At 39.0% G+C, this 20,938-nt stretch overlaps 2 protein-coding genes across 3 annotated transcripts; one reads left to right on the forward strand and one right to left on the reverse strand.

Annotated features, from left to right (window-relative positions):
• The first annotated feature begins 262 nt into the window (after positions 1–262).
• Positions 263–16,106, forward strand: LOC148677607 (cyclin-dependent kinase-like 2). Of its 2 annotated transcripts, none has more exons than XM_088601950.1 (13): positions 263–1,940; positions 2,391–2,576; positions 7,202–7,396; positions 8,261–8,439; positions 8,961–9,073; positions 9,492–9,631; positions 10,268–10,356; positions 10,952–11,081; positions 11,621–11,946; positions 12,417–12,510; positions 13,388–13,532; positions 13,962–14,065; positions 15,630–16,106. In XM_088601950.1, exons 2-13 carry the CDS (start codon positions 2,409–2,411, stop codon positions 15,687–15,689), a joined length of 1,743 nt encoding a protein of 580 aa, XP_088458076.1. In that variant the 5' UTR covers positions 263–1,940; positions 2,391–2,408; the 3' UTR covers positions 15,690–16,106. The 2 variants fall into 2 exon arrangements, with proteins under 2 accessions (XP_088458076.1, XP_088457984.1); XM_088601858.1 differs by having other exon boundaries at positions 266–1,940; positions 13,388–13,538.
• Positions 16,107–16,701: 595 nt separating this feature from the next.
• LOC148677608 (uncharacterized) lies at positions 16,702–18,993 on the reverse strand (the record flags this gene model as incomplete). Its single annotated transcript, XM_088621661.1, has 2 exons — positions 16,702–18,271; positions 18,876–18,993. Coding segments are annotated over 2 exons (1,002 nt in total), but the record flags the coding sequence as incomplete, so codon positions are not given.
• Positions 18,994–20,938: the final 1,945 nt, after the last annotated feature.

The following is a 20,938-nucleotide window of genomic DNA, read 5'->3' on the forward strand; positions in this document are numbered from 1 at the left end:
GTGATCAAACGTTAAGGTTTCAAAGCTTTAAAGCACCGGGTGTATTAGTGGATTAAAGATCCTCGGATTATTAGGGTTTTGAAATGTTTCACATGCTTTTCTGTGTTCCCAGGCGTGTGACAATCCAAAGAATGCTTATGATCACCTTTAATAGCACTTTAGAAAAGTCGGTCAATCCATTTACATCCTTCCATTGTTTAATTTATATTTGGTATAAAACCTCCCATGATATTGCCTTGCAGTTGTAAAGCATAATTAAATCTGCAAACCATGTTCATTTACCCTGACCAAAAACTGAATCCCCAGATCTTGGCGATAACAAGCAAATTTGGCATTTGTGAGACCACGCCTCCGCTGAAATGCAGCCATAGACAACAAACAACCTTGAATGTACTGTAACACAGAATCAAAGACGCGACAAAGCAATTATTTTCCAATCTATTTCTGGAAATATTTATCGCTCGCGTGTAAAAATGTTTTGAGTTCTAATTAAGTGCGTTTGGTTAAGATCTTCTGCGAGAGATAGTGTGTGCTTCCTCATACTGAAGAAGAAATTGTCATTTCCATGTTGATGTACAGTATCGGATTATATGTAGTATCACTATGCTGTTTATTGGTGCCTGGGTTTTGAATGTGTAGGTGCGTAAGAAGTCTTGCAGTTTAGACCTCAGTCTTATGGAAACGTTTGGGCTGGGTGCAAGTTTGAAGAAAAACCAGTATTTTCCAGTCGTAATCCGTGATTTTGACACACCTCAAATTCAAGCAAGGTGTAAAACGTATCACGTTTTATTTTTTCAATTTTGATATGGAAGAAAAGCTATTTGGAAGGGTTAGTTAAGCCGACTAAAACCCGAATGATTTTTTTTCTTGCAAATGCATTATAAGAGTTGTTTACAAAACTCTTATTAAATTATTTTTCTTTTCAGCGTGGGCATATGGTGAATTTGGTGGTTTTAAGTCTGAATTCGGATTGAACGGAAACGGAGCGTCGAAATAAGAAACGTTAAAAAATGCAACAGAACGAGGGCCAGAATTTACAGTAGCTTTATCATCCGGTTTTGTATTACATATTTCTCCTAACGGAAAAAACAAATAGCAGCATATTGGCTTTCGACAGCTGTACCGGTTGCACAGTGGGTTCTTGATTATGGTATTTTCTTTTAAAGGTGGGTCGCTAAACGTTTTAGCACTTGCAACTGAAAACAGTGCTCTGTAATGACAAATGTTAAAACGCCCCCGGGCAGGTGGAAAACGGCATTCCTTTACAGGTGGGTGCAATTGGCATGCTTGAATTGTGCCATCTGGCGCTGCTGTCCCATAATGGCCGCTGCCATGATATTAAGTCACCTGGGTGGCTGCTACACTTCGGGGGCGGACGAAGCGCGTCCCCTCCTGTGTAAGTCCTTTTAGGACGGACATAGATAACGAGGTGCTAGCATCTCCCGCCCAGCTTTTTTGTTGTTGTAGTTTCACAGTAAAGCCACGTTGGGGACATTGGTTACTCCGGCAGAAGCCCTCAGGAGGCTCGTAGCAGCAGTAGCGGCGACGTAACGTTTTTTTTTGTGTACGGAACGGGGGAGCGGTTGCCGTTGGTAACGCCTCGGCCGCGGCTGCCCTGCGGCTCCTGCCTGCGTCTCCCTGCCGAAAACAAACAGGCGCTTCCTCCGCCCCGGACCCGAGTCTCCCCCCGCCCCCCCGCTGCCCTCCTGCGGCTCTCCACGTCCACTCGTGTGCGTCCTTTCGCGGAGAGACGCGCCCGCCCTGACCGAGACGCTTTCGCGACCGAGTTTTTGTATTTGGTTTTTTTTTTCTTTCATTAACGCTATGTAAGGATAAGCTGTACAGTTTTCCGAAACGACAACAACAACAACAACAAAAACACACACAAGAGTGAAGATTGTCTGCATCTTGATGGAGTGAGTGCGCCCCGTCCACTGCAAGTAAGTCAAGTGCCTCACTCTGTGCAATCAATCTGGGCAATGAAGCAGAAAGCCCTCAAGAGCCAACTGCATGAGGTATTTAAAAAAAATAGTCGCATGATTTCGCATAACGGGGAAAAAAAATGAACGGTAAACTTTTTTTTTTCCCTAACCACACGATTGCCCTTCCCATTTTCTAGTGATTGTGGTTTTAAAGCTTTCTTAGGGTGTGGGGGGGAGTGCGTTGATTTTATCCATAGACAGCTTTCCAAAACATTCATCAGTAGTGGCAGTTTGTAAGTTGTTGATAAAAGCTGTTTCCCCACCGAACTCGGTAGAAAATAATTAAAAAAAAAGGTGGTCATGCTCATTTTGAGCTCCACACGACAGCAGTTAGCATCACCCGCCTTAGCTGCGTGGCGAGAACACGAACCCACGCGAGCGGGACATGTCCACTCTTCCCCACGACAGCTGGTGTCGGCAGGCGAGATGGACAAGTATGAAAGTCTGGGGCTCGTCGGGGAAGGCAGCTACGGTATGGTGATGAAATGCAGGAACCGAGAGACCGGGCGGATAGTTGCGGTGAAGAAGTTTCTGGAGAGCGACGATGACAAAACGGTGAAGAAAATTGCCATGAGGGAGATAAAAATGTTGAAGGTGAGTGTCTTTTCATTTTTTTGGGGGGGGGACGGTTTTGATTTTTGTGACGCCTCGGCAGGCCAGATGGCTTTCACGTCAAGACACATAAAACTTTCTGAAAATTGAACGCATCCTGCCTGGCATTGTGATCTAATTATTAATCCGATTTAGTTAATAAATGAACATGTAGCACTTAATTTGCGTTTTTAAGAACAGCTCATAAGAACTTAATAAAACGAGTTGATTCGTGACTCTTATCTTCCTAAGTTTTAAAGCACGTTTCAGAAAAGACCCAATATAGTTTTTTTCCCCTCTGTGCTTTACAGTACGCTTATAGCATGTAGGTTTTCTTTAATAAAGGTAATGTTTGGCTGAGCTTGGACATCTTTCTTGGGACTGTTCTGGATTTAAAGGGCGGTGATCAGGTGTCACCCAACTACACGCTCCACAGAAACGAATAATGATGCGGTAACGCAATGCCTTAATAAACACATGCAAAGAACATCGATCTATTATTCCTATGGGAGCATGATGTAAGAGCTTTAAATGCTTCAAAGGGCAAATTGCTCCAAACCTGTGCCAACAGCTGTGTGTATAAAAATAAAAACTTTTTTTTGAGGCAATACAGAACTTCAGAATTGGAGGTCATTTACTATATTTCTTATGAGGTTTTAGAAGCAGGAGCATAAGCATAGAATTGGCACCAATAAATCGTTCAAGCATATAAGAGTTATGATAATTGTCTATATTTCTTCTTCTCAGTATTAACCAGGATTTTATACTATTGCGTGGGATTAGAGTATTGATTTTTTTTTTTATAAGGGTCTGAACCTTAATGGGGGTAGTAATGTTAGAGCTAAAGTTATTGTTTTTTTTCCTTGTAGAATTTGAGATTCCAATGAAATAAAAGCAAGCAAGTTACTGCTTTCATTGCTATTTATCATCCACTAGATAAGAAATTGATTTGCAGAGTCAACAGACCAATGTCTGTATTTGACTTCAGGCCACATAATAATCTTGCCGAATGTGTTAGTCTACTTTTTAATATCCATTGCTTTCTAAAGAATTGTAGTGTCTTTAAAATAGTTTAACATATTTGCTGATAACTTAGGCCTGATAACCTATAACCCAGTATAAGGCCAAAGCTGAGTAGTTGAAGACAGTAGTCTTTCCCTTTTGATAATGCTGTGGCCTGATTTTTTTTTTCTCATGGCCGCAGACAGCTGATCGTGGGGATGGTTGCAGAGGAAACTCAGCCAAGCAGTCTAGACCCAATTGATTTTCCTTTCATAGACTCCAAGACAAAAGCCAATTAAGACACCCCTGAGTGTACTTGGAGGCCAGAATCCTTGTGCAGCAGGGATCAAAACCAGTATCATCCTAGAGATCATTAAATAACTTTCATTTTAGCACAACACTCTGTTTAATTTGGCAGGTTCTAATACCATTTCTTTGATTGAAATACTGAAATTAATTGAATGTGTAAACAATTAAATGCTGCTCCTTTTTAAAGCTGAATGAGAGTTAGGCTCCCTTTTTTTGCCCTTGTGTAAAACGAATGCATGTTCAGTACTGGTACAGTACTCATCAAGGTTGAGCTACAGTACAGATCATGTTTGACCAGCAGTGCTCAGTGTTGGTGAGAAATGGTACAAATCTAGTGGCTGGCTGGGGGTGTTAGACTTTTCCTGCCATCCATAACCATGTCTTTCCTGTGATTAGCATTTAATCTGCACAGTTTCCATTATTCCTTTGGTGTGTTGGTGTGAATTGGCTTAACTGCACATCTTGTAAGAGACCAAGACTGTTTGTCATTCCTTGGGGTCAGTTTGGGTGTGCACTAAAATGTTATGCTGACGACCGCTGGGAATTGCAAAATGAGGAAACTGATTTGTAAATGTACATTTTAAAGAAATGGAAAAACTTACAACTGAAAACAATGAAAGAAAATGTCTTAAAATCACTTTTCTTTTTAGGTATCAGGCCAAAGACAATTTGTGTTATCATTATTTTCACTTCCTGTCCCTTTCATAGTTTATATGGTATACACTTTTTGCCACAGATAGCTTCATAGGTGAAGAGCAGCTTGATGAGTATGTTACATGAACTCATGCATTTGGGCCAGGGAAATCTGTCACCCTTTGGTATGGGATGATCATTTATTCAATACAATAAGATAAAGTAAAAATAGAATAGAAACAAACAAGAATAAAAACATGTTCGGCATTGGGGGAGAGAAAAACAAAAACTCCCATAGGAGTTTATTAAGCTCTGGGGATCCAAAGCTTCGCAGTTTGCCCCCTCTCCAAGCAACAGCAGAGGGTTCAGTCAGTTTTAAGAAGGTATCTCTTGTCAGAGTATATATCATGAAGTCGTCAGGGGCACCACTAGAAACGCGGCTCTTCATAAGTTTGTGTGCAAGCCATGTTACAATGTCTTCTCGGCAACTTTGATCAGGATTTTTTTTAACATGTTTTACCCCCACAGTGGGTGAACAAGCCTAGGCAGGTTCCAGAGCTGCAGTTAGACGGGCCTTCACTATAATTTATTTTAGACTGGCAAAATTAACTCACAGGGCTGTGTTTTTTTACCCCTGGGGTGTTTTTTAACTCCTTTGTATTTTAGTAATGGGATATATTACTTCTGTTGTCTTATCACTTTCACAGTTTTGGCTGTAAAGGGTCAATGGGCTCAGGTATGTGCCTTTCATTATAAGCCTATGAGGTGTTAAATAATGAACAGTGTTGTTTAACGGATAGACGTCCTTTTGCTTGATATTTTTTAAGTGTTTGTGTTAATTAATGACCTGCTGCTGAATACAGAAGCACCCATCTGGACACATTCAGGAAAACAAAATCTTGAGCTTAAAGTGTTTTTCACCAGTGTGAATATTAAACAAAATTTAAAAGTGGGTCCCCTCCTGTATGTGAAATGCTTTGGGATGAAAAGTGCCATATGAACACAAGAAATTATGGTTCCAATCAGACACTACCAGGTGAGTACGAGACGTGCTGTGAATATGAAAGGGCACAGGAGTTCAATCAGACACTCTTAGGGGATGGAGAGGAAGAACTGAGTGTCACCGGCATGACGTGAGCAGGAGGGCTCATGGGAGGTAACAAGAACCCAAAGAGACCTTGCTTGTGTCGAGGGAGAAAAGAAGTGTCCCGACACTTACACAAAAGAAACACAGTGACGTGAAGTGATGCATTTTTGCCTTGCTTACCGTGCTTTACGTTTTGTGCTATGTACCCTGTATAATTTATTTGACAAAATTCCATTTTTTTTTTAAATAAGATCAATGACTTTAGAATGTTACACCTTTATAACCTGGGTACTCACATAGGTATTTAACAAACTGTTACCTTTGTAATATTTGTCAAATCAATAATTCCGATTATTATTTTTGTTGTTGTTTTACTGGCTAGTTTCCATTGCCAAGCTCTAGTCTATCTAGGTCTGTCAAGCTCATGCCTGTCACCCACCTGGCATCACTCCCATCCTCCCTTGCAGGTGATGAGCCCACACAATGGCTCAAGTAACCATTTTGGGCTGAACCTGGCCAGGTTACATGGATGCTCTCTAACTCTTCCGCTCGTGAAGCCAGGAGATCCCAGTGTGCCTAAACCCGGCAAAGCTCTCTCAGGTTTTAGTTCAACCATCATGGGAGGGTAGTTCTTTTTCTGGCCCCTCACCTCAGACCAGTTTGCCAAACACAAACTGCTTGGAGCACAAAACACCTGACAACATAGCTCTTGGCTTCCTGGGGCACCCAAGCCTTTCCACCATGTCATGGCAGGGTCATGAATCAATGCGGATGCTGTACCAAATGGTGGTGGAGCAGGAGCTGAGTCTTCAAGCTCTCAGTTTTATGGTTGATCTGCGTCTCTTTCCTCACATACAGTCACAAGTTTTGGGTGGTGACTTAAAGAATAAGATCACAGGTACAAGTGGCAGGAGTGGGGTTTCTCCATAGCGCTGCTGGGCTTACTCTCTGTGACTGGCCGAGGAGCTCGGCAGTCTGGGAAGATCTTGGGGTCGAGTCGCTGCTCCTCTGGATCGAGAGGAGCCAGTTGAGGAGGTTTCCCAGGTGCCTCCTAATGGAAGTGTACCGGCTACGACCGACCCACTGGGAAGACCCCCTCGGGGAGACCCAGGGCACACTGGAGGGATTATATCTCTCGGCTGGCCTGGGAACTGCTGGGAGTCCCCCAGGAGGAGCTGGAGACTGTTGCTGAGGAAAGGGAAGTCTGGTCTGCTCTGATCAAGCCGTTAATACCTCGGGCCTCATGAGGAGTAGGCAGTTAGGTAATGATGATGACTGTTCTACTGTCTTTTTTTGTAGAAACATTTTTTTAGAAATAAAGTAATGACAGAACCAGTGTTAATTTGTATGTGTATGATATCCCTGTGTAAAGGATTATCATCCAACTAGCTTGGGTGATTTATCAGCATCTGATATTATTTTGTGGATGTTGCTGAGATACACAGTTCCCTTATCAGGTTTGAATATGTAGTGGCCTTTCAATAAAGAAATGGGATTATTTCATCATCTTTTTGCACAGAAAACCTTTAATATCCTGTTTAGCTAGTATACGTTTTATTGTTAGTGATTGGTGTTATATTCTCTCGTTTTACTACAGCAACTGAGGCATGAGAACCTGGTCAATCTTCTTGAGGTTTGCAAGAAGAAGAGAAGATGGTATCTCGTGTTTGAGTTTGTGGACCGCACTGTATTAGATGATTTAGAGCAGCATCCTAACGGATTGGACCACAGCAGAGTCAGAAAATACCTCTTCCAGATCCTGAAGGCCATCGCATTCTGCCACCACCATAATGTGAGCTGCAGTGCATTTGGCTACACTCTGTCTGAATACTTGATACACATTTACTTTCATTACAGATATTGGGAAAACCTTGAGAACTTTTGTGGTAGCTACCTGTAAAGTCCTCTAAGGCATAAAATAACCCTCATATACTATTTGCCTGTTGTTGACTTATGAATCTTACAATAGCTTTACTTAGTTGAGAGTTTTGCTAGCTTTTTTTCCAGGAACGTTTTCTGAAAAGTACATACAGTACAATGTAAAAATGCTGTTGAATCTAGTCCGACAATGCAACGAAAAAATGGACATGGCAAAAAAAATGGTTGTTATTTACACTTAACCATTGTGGGGAGCGAGGCTAAAGAGCAGTACAGTCGCTCACTCAAATGCAGGTGGAGCTCCACGATCTAGGCGTCTCAGGTTTGAGTGTGGGTCGTGTCACTAGGCAACTTTGACCAACCTTGACCAGGATTCCCCAGATTATTATGAGTGGCTGTTGATTAACCATTTTTGTCCCACCCATTTTCGAAGTGGTCTACATTTTAAAAACATGATTACAGGATTTTATGATGCATAGAATGTCCTCTGTGTCCAAAAGCACATTTTTGTGGTATAATTAATGCAGATCTACTGATCTATCCAGTTTTCGTTTCCAGTGAAAGAAAGAGAATAACAAATTCAGTGAAGCAGTGAGAAACAATCTAGTTACTTAGTTTACCATCTGTTGCAGGACATTGTGCCTTTCACACCGTCCTAATTAAGATTATGTGAGGAGTTCTGATGCCATTGGACCCATCTTCAGGTATTGACTATGGCAGTAAGCATGATTGAACGCAATTTAGAAAAAATAATTATTATATGCCTTTCTTGTTGCAGATAATCCATCGGGATATAAAACCTGAGAACATTTTGGTATCTCAGTATGGAGTTGTCAAGCTGTGTGATTTTGGATTTGCGAGGACTATGGCAGCACCTGGTGAGGTCTACACAGACTATGTGGCTACACGTTGGTACAGGGCCCCTGAACTGCTTGTGGGAGACACTAAGTATGGCAAGTAAGTCAACAATGTTGTGATGAACGTGCACTGTATTTAAATCTGATACAGATCTCTGGCTGTATCCCTAGGTGACTGTGACTGGCATTCACACAGTGATAGCTCACAGTTGAGATACCACCGCCAGGGTAAGTATGGGAGCAGTAGGTCAGGACTCTTTGGACTTCTCTGACATCTTGTAGCATGGGTGGGGACCTTCATGTTTGCAGTGATGTCAGTGAGAGATGCGTGGTTTCTGCTGTCACGGGTCTTGTAGCTGGTCAAGTGACAAATGACTCTAAAGTGGGTATGTTGTAGGAGCAAGTGTACTTATCTCTTAATAATAATGAATAACTTTTATTTATAAAACACCTTTAAAAACCCACGGATGCTTCTTGTTTTAGGATTTTTGGTTTATATCAACTCGACTTTTGATGCCATTTGACAGTCTGGAAAATGACTGCATTTTCAATCATGTGTCGTCTGGTGTGTTCCTTCCCAAGTATGTTGAAGTCATGCGATTGGTACTGCTTATTTTTCAGAGCTGTGGATGTGTGGGCAATTGGTTGCCTGTTTGTAGAGATGCTTACAGGGGATCCTCTTTTCCCAGGAGATTCTGATATTGATCAGCTGTATCATATTATGAGGTGCTTTGGTGAGTTAACTCAAGTCTTCTGTGCCTTTTCTGGATTTTTTCTGTCCACAGACCTTGTGTTTCCTGAAGGATTGAAAATAAAAGGTATCACTTCAGACTTATGATCTTTTTGACTTAAGACATTAAAAATCAGGAAAGCTATAATGGTAAAAACTGCTGGGGGTAAATCGATAAGATTTGGCATTTATGTGCACTCTTGAAAAACATGGCTGTCAATAGTATTTTTGGATATCCAAATGGTTTTAATATAAATGTTAAATGTAATGTTTCATGGAACAAAATTGGATCCTGGAAAAATGTTATAAATTACTAAAAGCTGTTTTTATCAAAACAGCATCTGGCGCAGTACTTTTTTCAAAGTAACTGACATACATTTAAGAGGACATTTAACATGTACTGCCAACTTCTTTTTTTTTAGGTAATTTAACACCAAGACATCAAGAACTGTTTTACAAAAATCCCATTTTTGCTGGTGTGAGACTGCCTGAAATTAAAGAGAAGGAGCCTGTTGAGAGACGATACCCAAAGCTTTCACCAACAGTCTTAGACCTAATAAAGGTCTGTAATAAAATAAATACACTTGAGTTTTCTTACAAAATTGTATTCTACAATAATTTCAAATGATGATAAAGAGTTTTGATATACCTGCTTATATATACCTGCTTATTATCTTAGTACCAGATTTCACACTCACTGAAATCGATTAATAAAATGCCTAACATTGGAACTCTTTTAAAATTTAGGATTAATAATAAGAAAAATCATCACAAAAAATTTTGTAATTGCTGCAAGCACATCACTTAAATATGAAATAGATCTGATGAGTGACATTATGGTTTTCAGTCCTGTTACTGGTACTGTACATTTTCACAAGCCAAATGGAATACAGTAACATAATGCTTCTGGCAAATGGGAAACAAATCTGGAAGAAATAATAATTATAATTGCTTACACTTATATAGTGCTTTTCTGGACACCACCACCAATGTGCAGCATCCACCTGGATGAAGTAGGTAAACTTCAGGGTTCTGTTCAAACAACCTTGTCATTTTAGGTTTTCTGTTCTGTGAATCTATTTCATAATCCCTTTTCCGTTAAATTAAAAATCTTAGAATGTCCTGTTGACCCACACATCTTGGTGGTGCTTAGGATCTTACCAAAGTGTGTTGAACCATTTGAATTCTGCCCCTGCAGAAGTGCTTGCAGATTGACCCAGATAAGAGGGTTCCCTGCAGTGACCTGCTTCAGCACGAGTACTTCACTAAAGATGGATTTACTGAAAGGTAAGAAAAACCTGCTGCTTTATCCGAAGGCCAGCATCGTGTTTTGCACGTTCCTGTTGAACAGCAGAGTAGAAGAAAGGATTGATTGCAGCAGATGGCAATGTTGTACTATCATCTCTTATAGCAAAATTACAAAGCATTTCATGCCCATCCTTCAGTTAAGCCTAAATTTTAAGTTTTTATTTTAGTATTTATTATGATTTCTTAAGATGCTAAATATTTAAATTAGATCTAAAAACATCTTTAAAGTTTCATTGACCTCAATAGGAGTGTCTTTGAATAATGCTCTGTCATTTCACTTGTGCTCAAATTTCATCCTCATTTAAAACATCTAAAATATGAAATAACCTATAAAATGTCAAATGTAATATACGAATGTAAGAGATTACTTGCATCAGTGAATGTTGCCTTAATGATTGTAAACTTGAGGTTTGAATGTAGTTGTCATTCTCTATGAATATAAAGTTAAAAAATATATTAATTCAATTTTAATTTTTGTAAGTTATTTGGAAATGCCTAACATTTTTTCTCTAAAAAATGACTTACCAATAGAGAGTCACATAACTGATAGATATACACATGGTTCATTTGAAAGATTTACACAGGAGCTGAATTTGAAGATTGAGAAGCACCTAAAAGAAAACACTTCTTTGCCAAAAATGTCCAAAATGACAAAAAAGGAAAAAGAAGATTCTCCAGTGGAAGAAAAGACACTAACACAATGGGTGAGTTTAACATTTCAGGTTTCTCATTAAAGCTTTACCATGCAAGAGGAAAGATCAGTGCACTTTCTCTAATCCCAGTATGAAGAGAGGTCACATCTTCAGACCCAAAGGAGAAAGTTAATGAAACTAGTAGCAGTTTATTCTGTAATGCAGGAATTTGAACATATTAATCGCCTACTTTGCATAGAATAAAACTAGTGTAGGACACACTGATGAACATTAACTTGGTTTTTGTTCAGTGATATCAAGTTAAACTGTTCGATAAAATTGGCATATTTCAAATTTCTCCAGGAAGATAAATTGTGTTGTAATCCACGTGATTAAAAACGTTCTGTGATTTGCATTGCCTTTTGAAGTTTTACAGTTGCTTCACAGTTATGCAAATATACCTTTGAAATAAAATACAAAGCTGGTACAAAATATATTTTGTTTCTGAAAATTATTCAAAGCTTATCTTTCCTATATTCCACTCACAAAAGGTTGAATACTGTATGTGTTAATCCATGTACCTCTCCTTTCTGTTCTCTTCCCTTTTTCAGAACTCTAATACCAACATAAAAGTCAAAGAAAGTAAACCTGACTTTAAAACTCCTAGGGGAACAGACTCCAGATCAGACACCGAAAAATCGGAGAGACTTTGTACCAAAAATGGGAATGAGGCATTGGAGAAGGCTTCTGAGAGCCTGATGATCCACAGCAAAACTTTGCCTCCATCTATGAAAGATTTAAACAGTAACCAAGATCATTCTAAAACTGGAGCAGCACCTGTGAGACCTCCCATTGCACAGAACCCCTCCTCCATCATTACCAACAGCATCAACCTGAGCACAGTGGCTGGGCCTGTAGCAGGGCCGCCCAGCTTCAGGTACAACTGTTTGCACGGTGACATGTAACATACTGTATCAAGTCAGGAAAATGCGATGTACATACGGCACAACCTGTTACAATGGAAAAGAATCCCTGCTTCTCTCTGAACTTTTTAATAACTGCATAATGTTTTTTATGAAAGAAAATGTTAGTGGTCAACTAAATCATTTCCATACCCTTTTCAAATAAAGAGAATAAATGATTTCAGCAAATAATGTCTGCACAAATGACCATTGAAGAGACAGTAATTTGGCTAATATTTGCTGCTCTTGCAAAATTAAGTGTACATTAAATAATATTTTCACGATTACTGTACAGGGAAGTATGCTGTGCTGCTGATATTGTATTTCCGAGATGTGGATTATTAGAAAATAAGAAAGATTACAAAGGAAACAGGGACATTTACGGTTTATTTTTTAATCATTCATGAAATGTATTCTCATTCATTTTCAATTTTTTTTTTTGAAGGTCAAATGACAAGGTGAAGAAACATATAAACGTCTTCAATAAAAAATGCCAACAATCGTTGTCCAACCACTGCACTGGAAACCTGGCTGCACGGGTATACTTCACTAAAGTACAAGAGTATACAGTATATGTAAAAGTCTGTGATAATGTAATAAACCAAGAACACTCAAACACGTTTAGACTGGTATCATCCCATACGGAAATGGCTCTATTCTCAGAATTTTATAAACCACAAGTGCTGGCCACAAAGTAATTACTTATTAAGGGCAGGAAACAGGCAAAAGCGATAAATTATATCCCTCCCCAGTCCTCATTCCAGATTAATTATCTATTGTTGATCTCAGGATTGGACTTGTCTTTTTTTATTTTAAGAAATCAAAACATTCTGTTAGAAATTAAAGATTTCGTATGTTCTTATTCCACAACTGAACTGTGAAACCTCATGTTGAAATGGGTTTTAGAGGCTTGGTGCCACTTAGAAGGATTTTTTTAATTTTCATTTTTTAGCAGGTATTAGCAAAAAAGCAACAACAGTTTACCTACTGTAGTATTATGATGTCAGTCATAAGTATCAAACTAAAATTGTTCAGCCATTTGGTGATAATGCTTTTCAAAGTCTTTTTGCTACAGTTTCTTGAGAAATGTGAACATGACAAGCATCATTGTCATAACATGAAAATCTTGTGCTGAAGGTTATTTTCATATAAAATATTTTCAGTTATTTAAATTGTTGCATTATGAAAAGGCTATGATAACTTCACGGATTAATTCAAAGAACCTGAAAGGCTTGTAAAGCAGAAGTGAAGAACTTCATTAATCCTAACTTATGTTTTCAGTAGCGACTATAAGAATACAGCATTCTCGTTTAAGACGTTGACCCAGTTGAAAATATTATACAGTATAGATGTAATTGCTGGAAACTTTAACAGTCTTCCTAACTGACAGTGTGTTATGGCTCTTCGTGGCTTTAGGTTACCTCTGAAAGGAGCATCATTCACGAGCGCTCGGTTCAACCTGATCGCACAGGAAATGGGACCAAGAAAAAAGGAGATTTCTGCAAAGCTGACGTTCACCTCCCAGAGCTCAGGAATAGCCATTTTCCAGACCTAAAAGGAGGTGAAGGTACACGTCACACACTAAAGTATAAATATTATATGCACATACTAGGCATACATTTTGTATCATTATGTCAAACAATAACTTCAGTCTGTAATTTTTTATTTCTCCATATCAATTATTGTTAAAAGACAGCTAACGATCACCTTTTCTTCTCATCTCACCAATGTACGTCTTTATAAGACAACTTTATCAATATAAATGCAGTATAATTTTGGAGAACAGTGCCTGTGCCTTTCATTCACTACTGGAGTACACTTCAGGGCAGGCACCTTTATTCCTTTGGTCAGTAACATTGATAGTTTTCAGTCGTTGACAAGGATCTCTGAGTAAATGACATAGGCTGCAGAACTGCGTTGGTTAAGAAAGTAAATGAATGCTTATGGCATTTTGATTGTTCAGAAAAGGGAATGCTTATGTCTCCCACAGGCAAACATTCTAAACACTTGAAGAAGGAGCACAAGAAAGTCCCAGAGTGCCGCATTCCTTCTATAGCTGCCATGGACCTCCATTCTAATGGGGCTTTGCAACAGGTATGATGCAGTATTTGAGGCCCACATGCAAAAGTTGACATGATTACTGGGCACTATTTCTCATGACACATCATAAAACCCCCAGCTAGGTATTTAACCGGACAGTCTACGTTTTTTCTTACACCATCTTAATATTTTTCCAAGACGTTTCCTATAACCCATTGTTTATGGTTATTCATCTAGTTGTGAAAGGATCAGAAGCAAATCCCTGTCTGCTTCCATCATCACATTATAGCTTTAGTATTGTGATGTTTCAGTTATTTCTATTGTATTGTAGGAATCTCGTAGTATGTACTGTATATGCTATGCTATGTGTACAGTAAGCTGGGTGTATAAGATATCTAGTGTGCCTCCAGTATATACAAATACTGTATGTACTGATAAAAGGCAGAAAACATAAATGAGACCCAGCAGGATTATCCTGCTTCTGAGATGATTCTGCTTCTCTTTTTTTGTACATGGTTTGGTATTCAGGTTAAGACACAACACAAGGGTGCAAGGTAGTCTTAGCTTAAATCGGTATGATTCAAATGCTAATGTTAACTACACAAAGGAAAAGAGGCACTAACTGATTCCATCATGAATTTCATAGACCTCCATCAGCAGGGATGTAAACAAAGTCAGAAATTTCCCTGTCAAACGGGTAATAAGGCCTGTCATTTTCCCGGTTGTAAAAATAATGACTTAGATTTAAATAACTTTATTTTTCCAAGGATTGTTAATATATACTGAGAGGTCTGGTTCCAAATACTCATGTTATATTTCTAAGGCTTCCCTGTGCATTTACTCCTGAATGTACGAGAAAGGTCTTTACAGGGCTGGTTTATATCCAGCCACAACCTCAGACTTACAAGGCTTTCTTATTCTTTTCACTTCTCTTCTCCTCGTACCTCTGTTCTGGAAAGTGCGCAGGTTTGCTCTGGGGCACATAGCAGATATAACAGGACAGTTTAAAGAACTGGACTGTGCTAACGTCACAGACCATGAATTGTGATCTGGGTAAGCCCCTTTACTGGTGTGACAAAGAAGATGGTACATTTCAGCAGCGTGTTTCAATGTAGTGTGAACTGCTGTTCGAGAGCCATTTCCCTCAATGCTTTCATAGCAAATCAGAATATTTTAGATTACTTAGCAGTAACGTAGTGCATTTCACCTTTATGCCAATTTCAGTCTATCCAGACGCAAATAGTTTAATGGTATTGACCAGGAGTGAAAGCTGGTGGTACTGCCTCTGAAATGAACCACTACCATGTTGTTGGTTGCAGGACAGTGATGGATTCAGTTTCATGACTTTGTTACGCATTTTATATATGAAGCAATATTACTGGCAACATCAGGACCTGAAATTTAACTCCATGGTTGACTTTGAGTTCAATAAAATATGTTGGTTGAGAGGAAAATTGACAGGATTTTTAGGGGGGCAGCTATATTCATGACAATTCTATCTTATATCAAGAAGTGAACACATTTATTCTGTTGCTCTGGAAAATGTTTCTGCAGAGTTTGCACTTGATTTTCCAATTATTCTGAACAATTTTTATTTTCCATTTCCTGTCTTTCTCAGATTTCTGGAAGTTCAATCCGTGAAGCCACAGAGGCCAATTTCCCTCATGTTGAGTTTTAATATCGGAGGGGAGTGTCGATTTCATGTGATCAACGGGTAGCACATACACCTGCAGTGTATGTCCCTATGCTGTATTTATTTTCAGGCAGCTTCAGTTTGACTTTTTAAAAATTGATCTGCTTCCCCAGTGTATTGCTTTCCATTCAAAGGCTAGTTCTGCTGCAATATTTTGTTTGCGTGGAAAGGATTATTCAGAGCATAAAAAATAGAGAACCATACAAATTAAATCTTACCATATATAACGAGTTAAAAATGTGAATGTACCCAGACCTGTAGATAGTCAGTTTGAATTCACAACTAGTGCAGTTTATTTTAGTTCCATGTATGCTATTGTCTCAGCAGTGATCACTGGGGAAGAGTTGTATAAAAATGCAATATGTCCATTCTACTTTGCTCTTTATACAAATAAATGTAAAAATACAAATTTGGTTGTGCATTGTTTGATAAATCTCATCATTGACTGTTTTCTTTGAAGCAAATGTCTAGTTTGTTATTAGAGTGGAGACAAAAAAAAAAACTTTGAGGGCACAACATTACTGCTTTCCTGCACTCGTCATAAAGTATGCATACTGTACTAGAGACCAACAATTTAATTTAAAACAGTGATTGCAGTGGATGTTGTTACCACATTGCTACCATAACTCCAAATGCGATACTTTATGTCACAATACTGTATAACCCTAATGGAACTACCTTTTTATTGTATACTATACACATTTATTAGTAATTGTATATTAATAGTAATTAGAAACCAGCTGATTATATTTTAATTTAGATTTTTTAAATATTTTATACATAGTGGTTTAAAAAATGTATTTTAAAGCAAACATAAAAAAGAGGCAAGTCAGACATTTTGAGCAATGATTTGAATGACTTTGTTGCATACTGTGAGTTGCATTGTAGCTGATAGAAGTCTGCACTATATTAAAGCCTGCCATTCAACAGAAAGGCCCCTGATTTACTTAGTACAGATGCTTCATGCACTAGTGTGTGATTTAGTGAAATGCAAATATTCTGAAGGGAGAGAAAGAAGGTTTATTTTATTTATTTTTTTCTGCAGTATTTAGGAAAATGCATCATAAGAGCAATTCGACCAGAGATCAAAACATAGAGTAAAAGTGTTACATGGGTATTAATAAATCAACATGCTAGTTCAAGGATTAGAACTTTAATTATTTGCAAGTGGATTTATTTAAAGACACATTCATTATTAGCAACAAAGTCATGTAATAGTTTTAAATTTTTTAAATAATAAAATAATTTACATATAATTTGTTGAAACATTCATAGTGTTCTAGTATTTTGCATTCCTAACACCAGTTTAAGAGCACTAGCAATTCTGAAATGACGACATTCAAATAGTTTATGGCTTATAAAGAATTTTTATAGAAAAGAGGGAGAATCTATAAGAGAATGGATCTGAGATCTGTAGAAAACAGCCTGATTTAAATCTTACATTCATAGATGTTTACATTAAAACAATACGTGATAAAAAGGGGACTTTTGCCCCTAAAACAATTAAATACTTGTTTTATTTCTGACAGGTAACACTTTGTGAATGTTTTCTTTGAAAAGTGTAAATAAAAGTTTCACCTTAAAGACATTTTAATCTACGGATTTTAATAATATTGTTAAATCTCAGTGAGAAGTACTGCAGTTCAGTCGTTCTGTGTTGCTTGTTGCTTGAGAGGTGTGTTTTCAGGACTTGACAGTTTTCACTGCGGCAGGATTCGTCTCGCCTCCACGTCCTGCCACGAGCTCTCTGATGGAGCGCGACAGCGAGAAGGCCTCTTTGTCACTGACGACGCTACTGTCCTCCGGGTCAGCTTCCCTCTTTCTCCTTTTGCCCTCTTCAGATGACCCTGAGCCTAAAACCCTGCCCAGGCCGCGCACCAAACCTACGTTGCCCCCAAGACTGTTGCTGGAAAGAAATCTGCTCTGAAGGGCTAATTTATTGATGGGAACCAGCCGGTTGGTGGGATAAAACTGGTTGGTGGCCCCCTGTGTGCCGATGACTTGTTGGTTGGGGACTAGCCCAGTCCTGACACATGGTCTTCTTCCTGGGGAATGCCCGTTGATGGGGGTCTGCGTTTTAGGAGCAAGAGGAACGACGGGAATCACTCTGCTTGATGGCACAACACCAGTGTTTGGAACAAATCGGCCAGCGGGAATCTTTGCACCTCCTGGAAGGATTCCTACTGTTAAAACCCTCCCAAATGTGGGAATAACGCCATTTGCTGGCACCAGCCTGTTGCTGGGATATACTCCTTGCAGGGGAACTAAGCCATTAGTAGTGTCATACCGATACACTGCTGGTCTGCCATTAGCTGGATTATAAGGGAAAATCACATATCCTCCATAGGGGGCCCGAGGCCTGTCTGTTACCTGGGGGGGCAATTGGGGGTTTGGCAGTGAAGCTCTTCCCGCTTTCGTTGACTGAACGGTTGTTGGTTTTGGTGTGGCTGGGGGGTCGACGGTAACAGGAATAACCTGACAGGGGCTTCCTGTGGAGTCTCCATCTATTACATTGGTGTCGTATCCGTTCAGCCACGCGTCATAGCCGTCCGCGCGCTTCCGAAGTCCTGTGGGGAGATCAGCAAGAGTAGCTATCCCACAGAGAACTAGTGATACACAGACTGACACATATGTCAGGTGTGGGTGTGGTCGTCAATGAACTCCTTGATTGTTCCGCAGGTTGTCCACGTTGTTTTGTGTTTGTGCTTTGGTAATACACAGCGCTAAAGGAGTCGCACACTTCTACCAGGGTGACAGCACTTGAAAAACCCCAATACAATATCTTATATGTATCTATATCTTGTCCAGTGCTGATATTACCGTGATCATCTAATATGGAATATGTGGTTTTAATTTCATAATAGCTGGACTGTCGATTTCAATAAGATAGCAGTTTCACAGGCCATTGTACAGTCTTCCAAACTTGACAGGTTACAGATGCGGAATAATTGACTAATTCTAACAGAATTGGTCTAGATCATTGATATAAATTAGGACGAACACTGGTTAAGAAACGAGAAACAAGTTAAAAGCAAGAATAGGTCATTTAGGTCACTTTGTTTTTCAAAATTTAAAACCTCTGCGCGCACAGTTTTTATTTTTAGACAACCTGTCGCAAACAGCATCTTAGAGGAAAAGAATTTGCATCGGTGAGGACCAACAAGCACTCACTGTGTCGGCACTTCCGCTGTGCCTTTCCCTGCTCTTCACCATTCAGCACAATGCCGGGGTGCCCAATGCTACTGTGTTCCTGATCTGCGATGGACGTCTTATTTGTACCTGTGAAGAGCAACAGCAGTCACTGAGGACATGTGCTAGTTTATTGCACAGTAAGTTACACACCATGGAGCCTCTCTCCTCACATCTGACCATCTTGTATCACTTCTTTAAACGGCCTGAGAAAGCAGGATTTAATACATGGTTATATATGTGGTGGATGACAGAAAATGATATCATCTATAGTTTAACAATTAGTTATTGCAAAATGGATTTCTAGCAGTGATACACCCCCAGAAAACATAATAATTAGTAGAATTACTGAAAGTAATGAATGCTCATTAACCAGGTCTGTTTAAAAAGAGATACAAGATTTTTTCTGTTTAGTTCATTAAGCACAAGATGCTAGTTAGTTTTCTACATATCCGTGAATTGTTTTAAATAAAAGTAACACCTGATTAGAATCTGTCCTGCATATCTCTTCAAAGGTGGAATCTGGCAATACCAGCAATGTCCCCAGCTGATACAAATTCACTAAATCCTAGTGGCCCTGTGTAGCTTATCACAGTCATGCACTGGTACATTATTTCCAAAGAATGACATGAGGAACCTGGAGCACATCCTTCACACTAGTCAGACACTTTAACAGATTTATATCCGATCACAAAGGCAAATCGAACTGCTCTGTATCAAGATTTTCCAGTAGCTGCTAAGAACTGACCGTTAAAACCTTTATTCACTGATTGAAAGAGCTATTAGACATTAAAAATGTCTGAAAATGATCCACCTGTCTAAAGCATGAGCAAATCAGTTTTCCTAGGCTGTGAATAACAAACTCTGAATAGAAGTGAAAGAGAAATAGCCACTTTGATCTACCAATGCTGTACATGCTTTCGAAAAAAGTATAGATATTTATGAGGGAAGCTACTTTTACTTTTGAAACATGACATAAAACATCTACTCAAGCTTGAGACATGAAAATAAAAGATCTCTGATAAACAGCACCTTTGGAATCTCACTATGGAATTAAATCTTTTGTATGAAATATTTACATTAAGCAACCCAAAAATAACTAACGCTTTTTAAAGACGGAAATACGTTTACTCAAGAGCATTTTTAATTTCACTTGCCTGCAGATGGAGCAGCAAAAGACGAGTATAAAAGAAAGAGCATGAAGAGAACAACATCTGCTCTGTGGACATCCATCATTACTGCAGTAATATGTCAGGTGAGCCTGGCTGGGGCTGTTTTAAAAGGGGTGTGGATGAGGTGTATCTACCACCCCATAATTAGTTTTCGCCTGCTTCTGTAAAGGGATGCACAACGTGTTTTATCCAAACTCTTTGTTGTTCCAGACATTTGACTGCGTTCCAACACTTAGTAATGAGTGATCGCAGAATTTCAAGGATGTCTGAAGAGAATGGTTTGGATTTGTTAAATATAGAAGCACAGAGCAAGAATGCTGTGTGCTGTTTGATTCGTCTGCCTCTTCCGCAGAGCGCGTTAAAATAACTGCAGGACATGGAACGTGTAAAGCACAACTCTTTTGATCGTTACAAGTACCTGACAGAAAGGTTTAGCATCTTTTTATCAATATTCACACATGTTGTTTCCTTTATTGTAAAAATAAGAAAGCTGATTTACAGTAATAAGCATTTGAAGAAGAACATTCTATTCACAAAATAAATTCATTATTTATTAGTAATAACTTATTAATTGTAAGTCATGAACTGAAACCGAATGTGAATTGAAACATCTCTCATGAAACCTGTCTAAACTTGATATTGGCAGTAGACCAGACTGAGCCACACAGGTTGGATTTACAGTAAGAAATTACACTATTTATTTTGTGACAGACGTATGACACATAAAAGCAATAGTATATAATATTTCCCCAGGGCTATGTTTCCAGACTGCCGAATTGACTCAAAACACCTGCAGACTACTAATTGGCTTAGTTTGTTGTTGTGAGCTTTGGCATAATTAAAGTCTTACTATGCACCCATAGAGACCCATAG

The sequence above is a fragment of the Lepisosteus platostomus genome, chromosome 1 (assembly GCF_059453375.1).
Source record: "Lepisosteus platostomus isolate fLepPlt1 chromosome 1, fLepPlt1.hap1, whole genome shotgun sequence".
Lineage (NCBI taxonomy): Eukaryota > Metazoa > Chordata > Actinopteri > Semionotiformes > Lepisosteidae > Lepisosteus > Lepisosteus platostomus.

Coding starts and splice junctions, on each gene's coding strand:
- LOC148677607 (XM_088601858.1), top strand. CDS start 2,409: ATGGACAAGTATGAAAGTCTGGGGCTCGTCGGGGAAGGCAGCTACGGT. Junction 2,577..7,201: donor GGGAGATAAAAATGTTGAAG/GTGAGTGTCTTT, acceptor GTTTTACTACAG/CAACTGAGGCATGAGAACCT. Junction 9,074..9,491: donor TCATATTATGAGGTGCTTTG/GTGAGTTAACTC, acceptor CTTTTTTTTTAG/GTAATTTAACACCAAGACAT.